At 42.9% G+C, this 14,767-nt stretch overlaps 1 protein-coding gene across 1 annotated transcript in view; it reads left to right on the forward strand.

Moving 5' to 3' along the window:
* The window catches only part of slco3a1a (solute carrier organic anion transporter family member 3A1a), a 181,154-nt gene extending 170,747 nt beyond the window's left edge, over positions 1 to 10,407 (forward strand). The window contains 3 exon segments of the mRNA XM_052040509.1: positions 4,466 to 4,641; positions 5,927 to 5,991; positions 9,156 to 10,407. Of these exon segments, the coding sequence (XP_051896469.1) occupies positions 4,466 to 4,641; positions 5,927 to 5,991; positions 9,156 to 9,541 (627 nt within the window). The 3' untranslated portion in view covers positions 9,542 to 10,407.
* Positions 10,408 to 14,767: the final 4,360 nt, after the last annotated feature.

The following is a 14,767-nucleotide window of genomic DNA, read 5'->3' on the forward strand; positions in this document are numbered from 1 at the left end:
TTTATAACCCATCCATAATTACCCTGAACTGAGTGTTTATTGGGCCAATTCAGAGGGAAGGTAAGGGTCAAATATTCAGCTGTGGGTCTGGAATCACACACAGGCCACACCAGACTGGGCTAAGCGACAGACTCCTTCCTGAAAGGACATTAGTGAAGCAGATGGGATTTTAACATTGGTTTAATGGTCACAGTGTGATACTAGCATTTTTTAAAATTGGTAATTGGTTTATTATTGTCACATGTTCCAAAATACAGTGAAAATCTTTTGTCTGCATGCCATCCAGACAGATAATGCCATACGTAAGTACATTGAGGTAGTACAAAAGGGAAACAATAACAGAATGCAGAATACAGTGTTACAGTTATAGAGAAAGTGCAGTACAGGTAAACAAATAAGGTGCAATGGCCAAGGCAAGGTGGATTGAGAGATCAAGAGTTCATCTTTATTGTATAAGAGGTCCATTCAAGAGTCTTATACATTTGTGTAACTAACTAAATTTAAATTCCTTAGCTATCATGGTGGGATTCAAATTCATCTCTCAGGATCATTAACCCCTTGCTGTTCCTGTGATAACTATGTTACAGCAAGGAAGTTTACCCTGAGGCAGCATATTTCCCAAGGGTTGGACAAGTCTTTCCCTGGTCTTGGTTTGTGTGTAATAGCATGTTCTGTGGGACTGGACGGATATTCCTTAAACGCTGTCTGGTTTTTAATTATAGGTTTTTTAAGGCTCATTGCTTTTTTACAGATGGGTTCAGATTTCTTTCCACTGCCACAGATAAACGTTGGAACATCAGTTGTAAGAGGAGCAGGACCAGGCCAATGGCACTCAAACCTGCCCACCATTTATTATGGCCATGTGTAGCAGTTAGCATATTGCTATTACAGCACCAGAAATCCATGTTCAATTCCGGCCGCTGTCTGTAAGGAGTATGCACGTTCTCCCCATGTCGGCATGGGTTTCCTCTGGGTGCTCTGGTTTCCTCCCACACGCCAAAGACGTAGGGATTAGGAGTTGTGGGCATGCTATGTTGGCGCCAGAAGAGTGACGATACTTGTGGGCTACCCCCAGCACATTCCCAGTAAGGCAAAAAGTCACATTTCACTGTGTGTTTCAATGTACATGTGACTAATAAATAAATATTAATATTAAAAGTCCACATTTTAGCACAATCTCCATATCCCCCTTTTGACCTAAATCCATTGGTCTCAACTTTGAATATACTCACTGACTGTGTATCCACAGCCCTCCGGAGGAAGGATTCTGCTTGTTTCTTTGGAAGTAGACTCCTTGCCATTATACAATTTACTCCTCAGCCTTTCTGTCTAAAAGTGCACCCATTCCCTGCATTCCTCCAAACTAGATCAATCTCACTCTTTCCTCTGTCCTATCACATAAATCATTGTGAGCCCTGTATCTGAGGAAGGATGTGCTGGCCCTGGAGAGCGTCCAGAGGAGGTTCACAAGAATGATCCCAGGAACGAAAGGCTTAAGGTATGAGGAGCGTTTGATGTCTCTGGGCCTGTACTCAACGGAGTTCAGAAGGATGAGGCGGGATCTCATTGAAACCTACTGGATACTGAAAGGCCTGGATAGAGTGGACGTGGAGAAGAAGTTTCCATTAGTAGGGGAGTCTAGGATCCGAGGGCACAGCCTCAGAATAAAGGGACGCCCCTTTAAAACTGAGAATGAAGAGGAATTTCTTCAGCCAAAGGGTGGTGAATCTGTGTAATTCGTTGCCGCAAGGGCTGCGGAGGCCAAGTCATTGGGTATATTTAAGGCACAGATTGATGGGTTCTTGATTGGTAAGGGGGTTACGGGGAGGCGGGATAATGGGGTTGAAATAAAATCCAATATGATCGAATGGTGGAGCAAACTCGATGGGCCAAATGGCCTAATTCTGCTCCTATGTTCTATGGTCTATAGTACCCCAGAAATGCACCCCACTCAGTCACTCACACACACACCAGTGGATGTGCACACACTTGCACACGCAAATACACACTTCTTCTTAGACAGTCCCTCAGGACGACATGTAAGTTCTTGGGGTGTGGATAGTGAGGAAGGTTGTCTAAGTCTACAGCAGAATATAGATTGGATGGAAAATTGGGCAAAGCCTTGGCAGATGGAATTTAATCCCGATGTGAGTTAATGTATTTTGTAAAATCAAATAGGGATAGGACATATACAGTAAATGGGAGGGCGCTTAGGAATGCTGATAAACAGAAGGACCATAGGGTTCAAGTCCATAGCTCCCTGAAAGTGGCCACACAGGTAGATAGGATGGTGAAGAAGGCATATGGCATGCTTGTCTTCACAGAGTTTGTTTCTACACTGTATGACTCTATAACTGAGGATGACTTATTACAGATATCTCTTCCACAGATGTATCAGGAGGTGGTTGATGGGGTGGACAGGTGGGTAGTGTGTGAGGTCATGCACTCTCTCCACTTCATACACAAGGCTCCTGTGCGCTCCTGATGCATGGCCTTAAGGTCTCAATATCATCCCGAATGCTCCTTCTCCACTTTCAGTGGTCATACGGCAAAGGGAATGTTGCATTTCTTCAAGGAGGGTTTGAGCGCGCCCTTGAATCTTATGCACAGACACAGACAGACACACAAAGACACACCCACACATGCCCACACACACACACACACAAATGCATGCATGCACACACAGACACACACAAATGCATGTCCACACACACAAATGCATGCACGCGCGCGCACACACACAATGATTGGGAATGTGGTATTTTGCCATTTTATTTTATTTAGCTACTAAGGGTAAAGTTATCAGTGAACACAGAAATTGTTTGTACAACATGAATGATGAATAATACAAGAAAAAAAAACATTTAAAAAGCTGAAACTTGACACATTGACAAACTAGACTGAGTGTAAATGAAAGATAGGCTTATCATAAAGAATTGTCATTTATACAGATGTTGAAGTTTCATCTTGAACAAGAAGTATCTTCCCACAAGAGCTTCTTGCCTCCTTAATACGACTGTATCAGTGGGATTCCTCAGAGGAGAGAGAGAGACAAGGTGCAAGGATGGATACCAACATCAGAAATTTAGTCTTGGAGGAAAGGATAGGGAAGCTGAACTTTTTGGAGGAACAGAACACTTTGAAGCAATCCAGCTGATGTTTTAAATATGACCAAATTAGTGAGATGAAAGCTTCAAATACTAGGGATCTGCAGGTAAAAATTAGATTAAAAATGGAACTTAATGACTGAAGATATTAATAAGCTGTAGGTCAACATATTAGGGAAGGCTCTGCCATTCAGTAAGATTGTAGCTGATCTTTTACCTCAGCCCCACATCCCTGCACTAACCCCATATTCCTTTAGTCCCTTTATATCAAAAAAAAATTGCATTCTGTCTCGAATGTACTCAACAATATAGTACTTGTGGATAGAAAATTGGCAAGAATCACTACCCCTGAGTTAAGAATCTTTTTCTCCTCTCTCTTTATGGCTACACTTTAGTTTGGGCAGTGACCCCAGTCAGAGGACATATCATTCCTACTGTCAAACCCTGTAAGAATTTTTTATATTTCAAAAGTAATGGAATTACCTTCCAAAATGGTAGAATGGAAAAGCTGAGTTATATCGCATGGACATTTCTGGTCACCGTGTTATAAAACAGACATGGAAGTGTTGGGGAGCATGCAAAATGGATTTACTGGGATGATATCACAAAGGCAAGCATTTGTTCATCAATGTGTTGGAATCTTTTTCCTCTTGAGACATAAGGGCTGTGGGATAACCTATGAGATCTTTAAAATTAAATATTGATGGAGTAGATACAGTACTTGTTCGATTTTGAGGATGAACAGAACAGAGCCCATCAATACTAGGTGGTCACCAAGAAGTGGCACAAGGAATTCACAGAAAGCATCTTCATCCCAAGTGGAGTGTTAAGTTTACTATCATATGTTTTCCACATAACAACTGACCTAACTTCAAAAGTGTTTCATTGGTTATAAAATGCTCTGAGTAAAGCAAAAGGGAGAAAGGGCACTATATAAATTTTACAGAGAATTATTGATGCATGTAGGCTGGTCGCATTTACTCAGCAGGCAGATGAGCATGTGAGGGAGAGGATTAAATTCACAGAGTTAATTTGACAAGATTTGAGTGGAGCATAAAATTAATTAATCATTGCACTCTATGTAATATTTACAGCTCAATAGTTAAATCAATTAATTAATCATATTGCTGGAATGAGCTATTCATTGGGGTTCTGGCATGTTTCTGTTCCTGAACATCCTTACCTTCCCTTAAGTCAAGCTTCTTTGAGTAAATAGCCAATGTGTGTACTGGAAACATCAGGATCATAAGGAGATTGTAGTATCCAACAATAGGCACGTCAGTGATGGAAAGGCTTACTGTGATTCCTTGGTACTGTGGTACTTTCTTTCATTACCTGCTGTGATTCTATGTTTTCAGAATCTCACTGCCTGTGCTTGTCTGAACACTGGCCCCGTTAAGAACGCCACTGTAATCCCTGGCAAGTGCCCAAGCCCAGGCTGTCAAGAGGCGTTCCTCACCTTCATGTGTGTGATGTGCGTTTGCAGTCTCATTGGGGCCATGGCCCAGACACCAGCCATCATTATACTCATCAGGTAGGACCCCTCTCTGCTGCAAAGCTTTAACTGTGAACGTTATTAGCTTATGGCCCAATGGGAAAACTACTAATGTTTAGTGTATTACGAAAGCCAAATAGACCAGGTGTCAAGTTCAAACACTGGCCTATCCTCAATGGTTTATTACAGCCAAGAGGAATGGTTTGTACATAATACAAAGTCCAGGATATCCCCTTGCTCACATCTGTAATAGGCCTCACATCCTCAACACCAACACACGTGCTTCACATCCCTGCACTTCTCTTGGGGCCAAAGGAAATCCATAAGTAGAATGTTAGAATAGATAAAGGGATCAAATAGTGGGCTAAATACAGGGCTTTTGTTTCTGAGATCTTGGTTCAAATCCAACCTCATCTGATGAGCAGTGAAGATACTTGCCCAATTACTTTGTGTGAAATTAGCCAGTTTCAGGACATTAATTCCAGTTCCTGAGGGGGCTGTAGGACCATCAATTGAAAATTGCCCGAATTATTTGTTGACCTTTAGATATGCCCCACAATGGCTGGAGGCAGCAAATGTTGTTATAACAACAAACAGTCTCATGCGTGTGGGGCTGGGGGACATTGTTGAAAAATATCTCCACACTGATTTGAACACGTTCTGTTTCTGACTGGTAGAACAGTACAGAGGGATCTTTAATCAACATCACACCATATACAGATTTTGGAAACCTTAGAAGCCTTAATGGCATAGTGCAAACAAGCTCTTTATATAGCATGCTGTACCTGAACTGAAGGTTAAGGCTGTTGCTTAGTGCCTGAAATTGAAGAGTATCCCATTCCTTTGATGCAATTATATTGTTGACACTGAAACCAGCTCAAACACTAAGATTTAATAATGTCATTGTAAACTCCAAAGATAAAGTCTCATTACGATTTTGAAAACTCTGCTCGTGAGTGGCAGTGGAGGTGTTGAACCACGTGTTTATTTTCTTAATTTGAGTTAATTCTTGGCTGCTCCTTTTAACACACACACACACACACATCTAAATCCGTCATTTTGTAAAGAATCACAGTGACAAAAGGTTTCAAAATATCTGAGATATCATAGCTGGAAATTAATGACTTAGAATGTAGCAAACATCCATTCAGAACCTTTGCTTTCATTATTTTATTCCCTTTGGCTTTGGGTCATTTAGTTGAAGTGGTTTGTAATTTGCTGAAGGATTAATAGCAATGGATATAACCATTTGCAGATAAATTGATGGTGAGCATGTTAATTAACTTCCATTCAGTCACCCACTGTATTTCCTGTTTCCTTGCAGGGCAGTTAATCCAGAGCTCAAGTCATATGCACTGGGAGTCTTGTTCCTCCTCTTGCGATTGCTCGGTGAGTTCCCGGTATATCTGCACCTTTTTTTAATAAAACTAAAAATTGAGAAAGTTAGGTGTTGAACCGAGACTGTAAAAAGTACGCACAAGGATGATGTAAAGCAAGAATTAGTGGCTAAGTGATGCCAGGTATGGTTATTACAATTGAAGGAGAGGCCAAAGTTGGGCAATGGTCTGGGCCTTGAGAAGGTCAATGAACAAAGAGTGGGAGATAAGGCATTGAATTTTGTTATTAACATAATGAGGAAGAGCTTATTCCATGATACATTGAAGGAAAGGAGGAAATCTCACAATGACCATAAACAAAGTCGTGAGAGAGACCGGAGATTTTAGCCAAGAGGGCTGGACATCAGGCAAAAAGCTTTTGATGCATCTTGGCCAGAAAAGTGAAAAGTATTAAACATGGGACAGAATTGGGTTTTATAGTGTGGAGTAGTTCAATGGCAAAAATGTATGTTGGTCAAAGTGGAAGCGAGTTTTTAGAAGCAATCCATTTGAGAAGTTAATCAGAAGGTAAGAAATATGTGTGAGATTGGTAAGAAGTCATCCCATGGTAAAAGCAGTCTCTTGTGCAAACTGACCCATTAGTTCAGTGTTAATACTTTGACCTTCAAATCACACTTCTGAAGGTTCAACCTACATACCAAAGTTTTGAGGACGTAATCTAGGCTGAGGCTCCAGTGACATGTTGATGGACCACTATGATGTTGGGGAGCTTGTTTTTCAGAGGAGGCAATGACCTTCTCGTGTGGGTGTAAGCAAGATCCCGTGGGACTATCCTGAGGCGAGCCAGAGATTTCAGATTGAGGTCCACCAGTGACACAGCACTGTCAGTACTAGGAGTGTTCACTTGGCTGTACTGTTCATCTATCTCTGCAGTAAGCTTCCTTTCAGTGAAATAGTAGGTTAGATTTAATGAATTTATCCTTTTTATTTCAATTGTTATTTACCAACTCAATTATACCACCTTCTCAATTATATTAACTGTGCCACATTATAAAGGTTAAAGACCTGATTGAAATCAATTACCTACATAAAGCTGTTAAAGGACATTTGCTGAAAGAATTCAACAATTTACATTATGCCCCTACAGTATTTATTAATCAATTCTAAATTATTTGCTTTATAGTAAAAGCCATTAAATAAACTGCTTACCACTTCAGGATTCCTGCTGCATAGCTTGGAGTGCTCCGTAATGTTTATGGATATGCTTACTTCATGTTGCCTGCAGAAGGACCAACATTTTCCATTGATTAATCAAGCTGATCCTAAAGTGATCGCTCACCTCCCACATTTGCAAGTCTTTTCCACTTTTCCCTCATAATTCAAGCATGAAGTTCAATGGGGACCTCTGGGATAACTGCATTTAACTGGCACGGAGACACACAGCACGGAAACAGGCCCTTCAGCCCATCGAGTCTGAATCTACAAACAACTACCCATCTACATTAATCCATAGACTCCTCTCAACCCCTCACCCCCGCTAGATTCTACCACTCACTTACACGCTAGGAGCTATCTACAGTGGACAATTCACCTACCACCCCGCACATCTTTGAGATGTGGGAGGGAGCTGGAGCACCCAAAGTAAATCCACACAGTCACAGGGAGAATATGCAGACTCCACACGGATAGCACCGAAGGTCAGGATTGGGCTCGGGTTGTTGGGAGCTGTGAGGCAGCAGCACTACTGGATGTATCAGCCTTCCTTGGCTGATTGCTCAAGCCAATCCTGTCTCATTAATCCTTAAATATTTCCCCCCAGTAAAATACGCAATGGGCCATTCGTCAACTCCAGAAAAATGGGGAGAGGTTCCTTTTGAATAAACAGCAGCATCAAGGAAGCTCATTCAACATGGGACAGTATCACTGAACAAATTAATGTAACATCAGGGAACTTAATTGAAAGTTTTTCCCTATCCTTGCCCAGCACCCACACCTGGGTACTTCTGGCAGGAGTGGGAGCATTGACAGGTATAATGTAAAGTGTTGAGGTAAACTGTAGAGACATTACCATCAATGTGGACAAGAATAGCAAACACAACACAAACTGATTGGCATGTTCTTTCATTAATATTGTCAGAGCCACTTTTTAAAATCTGGTCTCAATGCAATTAAATCATCCACAAGTCATCACTTTGGCCTTCAGATAAATAATGTTCCCCAGATGGTGGCTAATCTATCTGATTTTTTAACAAACTTTAATTTCATCTAAGCGAAAGCACACAGCTGCCTGTTTGCTGTGACTCAGAGTCACCCCTCAATCTCCTATGTTCCAGTGAGATTAAGCCCAGCCTATACAATATTTCCATGTAACTACAGCCCTCCATTCCAGGCAGCATCCTAATGAACTTCTTCTGCACTCTCTCTACTGCTACCACATCCTTCCTGTAACGTGGCAAACAGAACTGTACACAATACAGTGTTACTAATGTTTTCTGCAACTGCAATGTGATGTCCCAGCTCTTATACTCCTTGGTCTATGAAGGCAAGCATACCAAATGCCTTTTTCACTACCCTATTAATTGGGTCACTAGAGTCGAGCAACACTCAGAAATCATTGAATAAAATGTTGGTTGTGGAGACAGAAAAGGCTGATGGGACAAAGGGAATATCTCTGAAAGGGCAGGATCAGGATTGCCATGGTGGTAAACTTTGATGAAGCCACTTGGTTGGCAGATTAATGAGGAAAATTAGAGAGAGGTGACAAGGGCCTGTGAGAAATGCCCAGCAGATCAGACAGTGTTAATGAAGGGAGGGAAAAAAAGTAAGTTGCAGAATCATACAGCACAGAGGCAGGCCCTTCGGCCCAACTGGTCCATGCCAACCAAGACGGCCATCCAAGCAAGTACCACAGATGGACAAACTACAGCAGAACTGGCGGATCTGATAGAGAGAAGGAAAATTGCCTGAAATTGTTGAGTCCCCAGGGCTGTAACTTGCTCATTCAGAAGACAAAGTGCTGTCCCTCAGCTTACGTTGGGCCGTGTTGGAACAGTGCAGGAAGCTGCGGGCGGAAAGGTCAGAGTGGGAATGGGATGGAAAAGTAAAGTGAGCCTTTCCTCAGCCTGGGTCAGCAGCTCCAGTGGACTGTCAAGCAAGTTACCTGTTTGGTCATTTTTCCTGTCTGTTCTCATGTAACACCTTGCTTCCCTTCTACAGGTTTCATCCCTCCCCCTCTCATCTTTGGCGCTGGGATTGACTCAACGTGCTTATTCTGGACCACAATCTGTGGGGAGCTGGGGGCGTGTATGTTATACGACAACGTGGTTTATCGCTACCTCTACATCAGCATCGCGATCACCCTGAAGACACTTGCCTTCATCCTATACACAACGACCTGGCACTGTTTGAGGAGGAACGCCAGCAAGTACATCAGAGATGATGAAGGAAACCTCCAGCCACTGACGGCCAGTGACCTCTTTGCTTCAACCTTAACACTGGACACAGCAGGGAGGGACTCCAGTCATCATCAGTCACAAAAGACCAAATTTATCTACAACCTTGAGGACCATGAGTGGTGTGAAAATATGGAATCTGTCCTATAAAAGGACATTTCATTTTGTACATTTTTTTTGAACGGAGGAAAGAAGATGTAATGATGCCCAGACTTTTGAACAAAAACAAGTTTTTCTTCAAAGTTTTTGTTTGCAAGCCAAGAGCAGGGCCTAAAAAGGATTGTGAAATAACTATTGAAAACTTTGTTATATTTGCAAGTAAAGGGGTTAATCACTGATGTTTTGTCAAGGGCCATAACTACAACCAATGTCTTGCTCAAATGCCTTTGCGTGGAGTGCTGGGATACTCCATATCATAGAGTGATGTGGTGCAGGTCTGGTCCTGAGGCCACACTACACCAAGACCTCACCATTTCAACCATGCTTCTGCGGGTCTTTGCCGAGCAGAGTCCATGTACTTGCCCTTCTGTCAGTCTGTAGAGCCAATGGTTCAACCTTAACGGAGGTCCTAATGATGACAGAACGGGATAGTCCAGCCTCCTGCAAGTCTTCTTTCCAGGAAAAGCTTCAGGAAGAACACTGACTCCCAACTGAATGGCCAGGCTGTGAAGCCCATTGGAGCCATGACGAATAACCAGATCCACTGCAGTCCCCAGGGAAGGAGATCCGTAGATCATGTGTTAGATCGTGGCTGATGTTACATGTCACAGATTTGAATGGAACAACCTTTCCCGAATAAAGACCACAGGACACCTGAGAAATGAGATTCTAACAAAGTCTGTGAACACTCTGTCCTCTTGTAAATAAATTTGTGGACCTCCCTGCACTTGGCAGTAGACAGGAGAAATAATTTGTCTCCTTGATATCACAATCATTTGATTCCAATCCTTGATGATAAGAGATTTCCACCTTGACACATTACATCTTCCCTCTCATGCAATTAGTGTCTCTCATTTTGCAATTCCACCTCCCCCACAACAATTTAATCCTTCAAAAGTTGTGTTTCAGTGTTTTGCCTGAAAGAGTATATTTGAGTTTTAAAATAGCAAATTGTGAAGCTCCTCTTTGGCTCACTGAAAATCACCAACCTATGCAATATTTGTTTCTCTTTTATTTGGGTCACCAGAGTCCAGCACACTCGGAGATCATTGTTGGTTATGGAAACTGGAAGGGCTGAGAACACAGTTAACATTTCAGGTCAGTGACTTTTCGTGTTCTGAAGAAAGGTCATCGATCCGAAGTGCTGAATGTTTCTCTCTCCACAGGTGCTACCTGAACTGCTGAGTATTCCCAGCATTCTTCGATTATATTTCAGATTTCCAGTGCTTTGCTATTTTTGTTATAATTTATGTGTGTGAAAGAATCCCAATCTATTGTTCGTTCCTGTAACCTTTTACATATATTCTGATTCCCCCTTTGAGAGATACAATGAATCTTCTTTCAGTCCTTTTTCAGGCAATGTATTCGAGAATCATAACTTGTTGAGTATTTGCCAGTTGACTTAGATTTGTTTCCTTTGGTTATTGATCATTGGATTATTTGGTTATTGGTCTCTTTGCTGATGGAAATTCTTCCTCCCCACTTTTTTAATCAAAATCTCTTCTTATTAATTTCTTCTTAGAAGGAATTAATTATCAAACCACGTCCTCAGGAACTCTACACAGATAGAGATTTACTTTGTCCAACATAGAAGCTACACTTTCTTCCTGTGAGAACAGAACTCATTTACCCAGTTGGTTCAGAGAACAATGTAACTCAGCAAGAACCAAGGTTTTGGGATACTCAGGTACATACTGGACTAAAATTATACAGCCTACCAGCTTTGTTGGTTCATGAGGCATCATAGTAGATGCAATGTGTTGGCTTGCTGCTCTCTTCAACCACAGGGGCATCAGAGTTGGTCCTAATTTAACTACAACTTGGCATCACACACATGCTTATTATTTACAATGGGTTTTGTTTCAGTATTGGAAAACCTAATTCACCTTAACTCAGATGTGCTAAGTCATTGATACTCACCAAGTAATTCACTGGTTGAGGTCAACCAGCTCAGCATAGACTAGGGATTGAACCTGGCCCCTAATGCTCAGAATCAGAATCAGGTTTATTATCACTGACATACTGTATGTCGTGAAATTTCTTGTTTTGCGGCAGCAGTACAGTGCAAGACATAAAAATTACTTTAAGTTACCCAAAAATAAATAAAATAGTGTAAAAGAGGAGAGTTCATGGGTTCATGGACCATTCAGAAATCTGATGGTGGAGAAGCTGTTCCTGAAACATTGAGTGTGGGTCTTCAGGCTCCTGTACCTCCTCCTTGATGTTAGTAATGAGAAGAGGGCACGTCCCGGATGGTGAGGATCCTTAATGATGGATTCCACCTTCTTGAGGCACCGCCTCTTGAAAACGTCCTCAATGGCGGGGAGGGTTGTGTCCATGATGGAACTGGCTGAGTCTACAATGCTCTGCAGCCTCTTTCGATCCTGCACATACCAGGCGGTGATGCAACCAGTCAGAATGCTCCCCACCGTACATCTGTAGAAATTTGCACAAGTCTATGGTGACATACCAAATCTCCTCAAACCCCTAATGAAGTAGAGCTTCTGGTGTGCCTTCTTCGTGATTGCATCAATGTGTTGAGCCCAGGATAGATCCTTTGAGATGCTGACACGCAGAAACTTGAAGCTGCTCACCCTTTCCACCGCTGACCCCTCAATGAGGACTGGTGTGTGTTCTGTCGACTTCCCCTTCCTGAAGTCCACAATCAATTCCTTGGTCTTGCTGACATTGAGTGCGAGGTTGTTGTTGCGACACCACTCAACCAGCCGATCTATCTAACTCCTGTACGCCTCCTCGTCGCCATCTGAGATTCTGCCAACAACAGTGGTGTCGTTGGCAAATGTATAGCTGGCGTTTGAGCTGTGCTTAGCCACACAGTCATGGGTGTAGAGAGAGTAGAGCAATGGGCTAAGCGCGCATCCTTGAGGTGTGCCTATGTTGATTGGCAGCAAGGAGGAGATGTTACTACCGATCCGCAGTGACCGTGGTCTCCCGATAAGGAAGTCAAAGATCCAGATGCAGAGGGAGGTCCAGAGGCCCAGGTTTTGAAGCTTGTTGATTAATACTGAGGGGATGATGATGTTGAACGCCAAGCTGTAATCGATAAACAGCAGCCTGACGTATGGATTGCTGTTGTCTAGATGCTCCAAAGCTGAGTAAAGGTCCAGTGAGATTGCATCTGCTGTAGACCTGTTGTGGCGGTAGGCAAATTGCAGCGGATCCAGGTCCTCGTTCATGTTGCACGCTGGATAGAACATTCCCAGGTCGAGTCAACAAGGAGTCGCAATCAAAAGAATTGAGGAGAACAATGCCAGGTGCTCACTTTAATGGTAAATGGGAGCTTACTTATAATGCCCTACTTTGTATAGGCAAATACGAATAACAGTCTGATCAAGAACAGCAGTCTATTATTTTGGATATCACCAGAGGAGGACCAACTCTCTTATAAACAACGCCTTATAATTTAGTAAAGTGTGGTGAAGAGCCCCACAGATGACAAATGACTGTAACCACTGGCGTAGTTTTATCCAGAGGAAAGAGTTCTCCTGAAATGCTACCCAAGTGTCATTTCCTTTAAAAATGTCTACCTGTAGGAGTGATTCCATGACCCTTGCTATGAGCAGGAACCATAGATCAGAGAAATGGTATTACCCCATGCAAAGGGATACTGAATTACCCTTTACATGGCTGGAACTCTTACCCGTGAGAAGACTTTAGAGTTCAAGGTCCTCTCTAGAAAATGTACACAATCCCCAGGCTGACACACTGATGGGGTACTGAGGGAATGCTGCAGTGTCAGAAGTCCATCTTCAGGATGATTGATTAAACTGAGGTCCTGTCTACTCTTGGACATTGCATGACACAACGTTGTAGAGGGACAAAGGACCTTGCACCTTGTGTCCAGACAATATTTATCCTTCAACCCATTTCTGTGGGACAGATTATCTGCTCATTATTGCCCTCCTTTAGAGGGACCTTGATTTTCTTTTACGTTACCACTAAGTGGTCCTCCATCCCGCTTATCAGACTTTTCAGCTTTAAAGTGGTCTTAGAAGGGCATTATTTTCAGCCAACTTTCCTGCCGCAGTAAGCTTTTCCCCAAGCCAGGTTCCAACAGACGTGGCTCCCTCCTTCTTTCAATCAGTTCCCTCATTTCAGCTGTATTGCAAAGAAGGGAATGTGTTAGTGAGAGTGGGAGGGACTTGTGGAGGAAGGACCTAGGTCACTCAAAGTAAGGGAGGTCACACCTGGATCTCTTGTCACAGTGTGCAGAGTAACAGTAACAGGGGCCAGTGATAATTTCTCTCCTTACAGATTCAGGCTGTGTGTAACCTTGAAAAGACCAGAGGAAAGGAAAATGAAATAAAAGAGAAGGGAAAGTACCCTTTAAGATGAATATATTACGTGCCCAATGTGATATGTAGTCAGTACACAGGACAGGGTGGTACTAGTTGTCCTTCCAGAATTTCTGACAGATACTCAATTTCAGTGAGATTCATTGAGAGCTTCCTGCCCTTACAATGTATCAGTCATCTTTATTATTTCTTTTTTTGCCATGTCCTTAGTTTCTCCTAAGTGTGAACGATGAGTCAGGCATTTTGGCAGCCTACCTCCCAACAAGCAGGGTCGGTCATTCCCCCAAACGATCATCAGAAGACCCCAACAAGGTTATGGAGGCAAGCCCACGCAATTACCCAATGCATGCCCCTCTGAAGGGCAACAGCCTGAAAGTGCTGCACAACCCTTGAAGCTGTTCAATCCTTTAACTCCCCTGCTCCTCCATGTCTTGCCCCACAACACACCACGGACCTATTGTTGCAGGCAGTCTATGTTTCTTTGACGCGGTAGTTACTGTCAAGGGCAGCATCTGTCGCCCATCTCTGAGTGCCTGTGGGAAGTTGGCGATGAGCCATCTCTTGACTTTGCTTGTGGTGAGGCTGCTCCCACAATGCTGTTGCGTAGGGAGTTCTTGGATTGATACCCAGTGAAGATAAAGCAACAGCAGTACATTTTCAAGTCAGGATGATGTGCGACTTGGAGAGGAACCTCCTAACCATGATGTTCCCTTGTCTGAGTTGCTTTTGCCCTTGTGAGCTTGTGAGTTTGGGTGGTGCTGTCGGAGGACCCTAGATGAGCAAATGCTGTACAATGTGTAGGGGGCACACTCTCCAGCCGCAAGTGGTGGAGGTGGTGGATGTTTAACGCAATGAATGATGTGTCGACCAATTGGATGTTGAGTTTCTTGTAGTTGGAGCT

The sequence above is a fragment of the Pristis pectinata genome, chromosome 28 (genome assembly GCF_009764475.1).
Source record: "Pristis pectinata isolate sPriPec2 chromosome 28, sPriPec2.1.pri, whole genome shotgun sequence".
NCBI classification, from domain to species: domain Eukaryota; kingdom Metazoa; phylum Chordata; class Chondrichthyes; order Rhinopristiformes; family Pristidae; genus Pristis; species Pristis pectinata.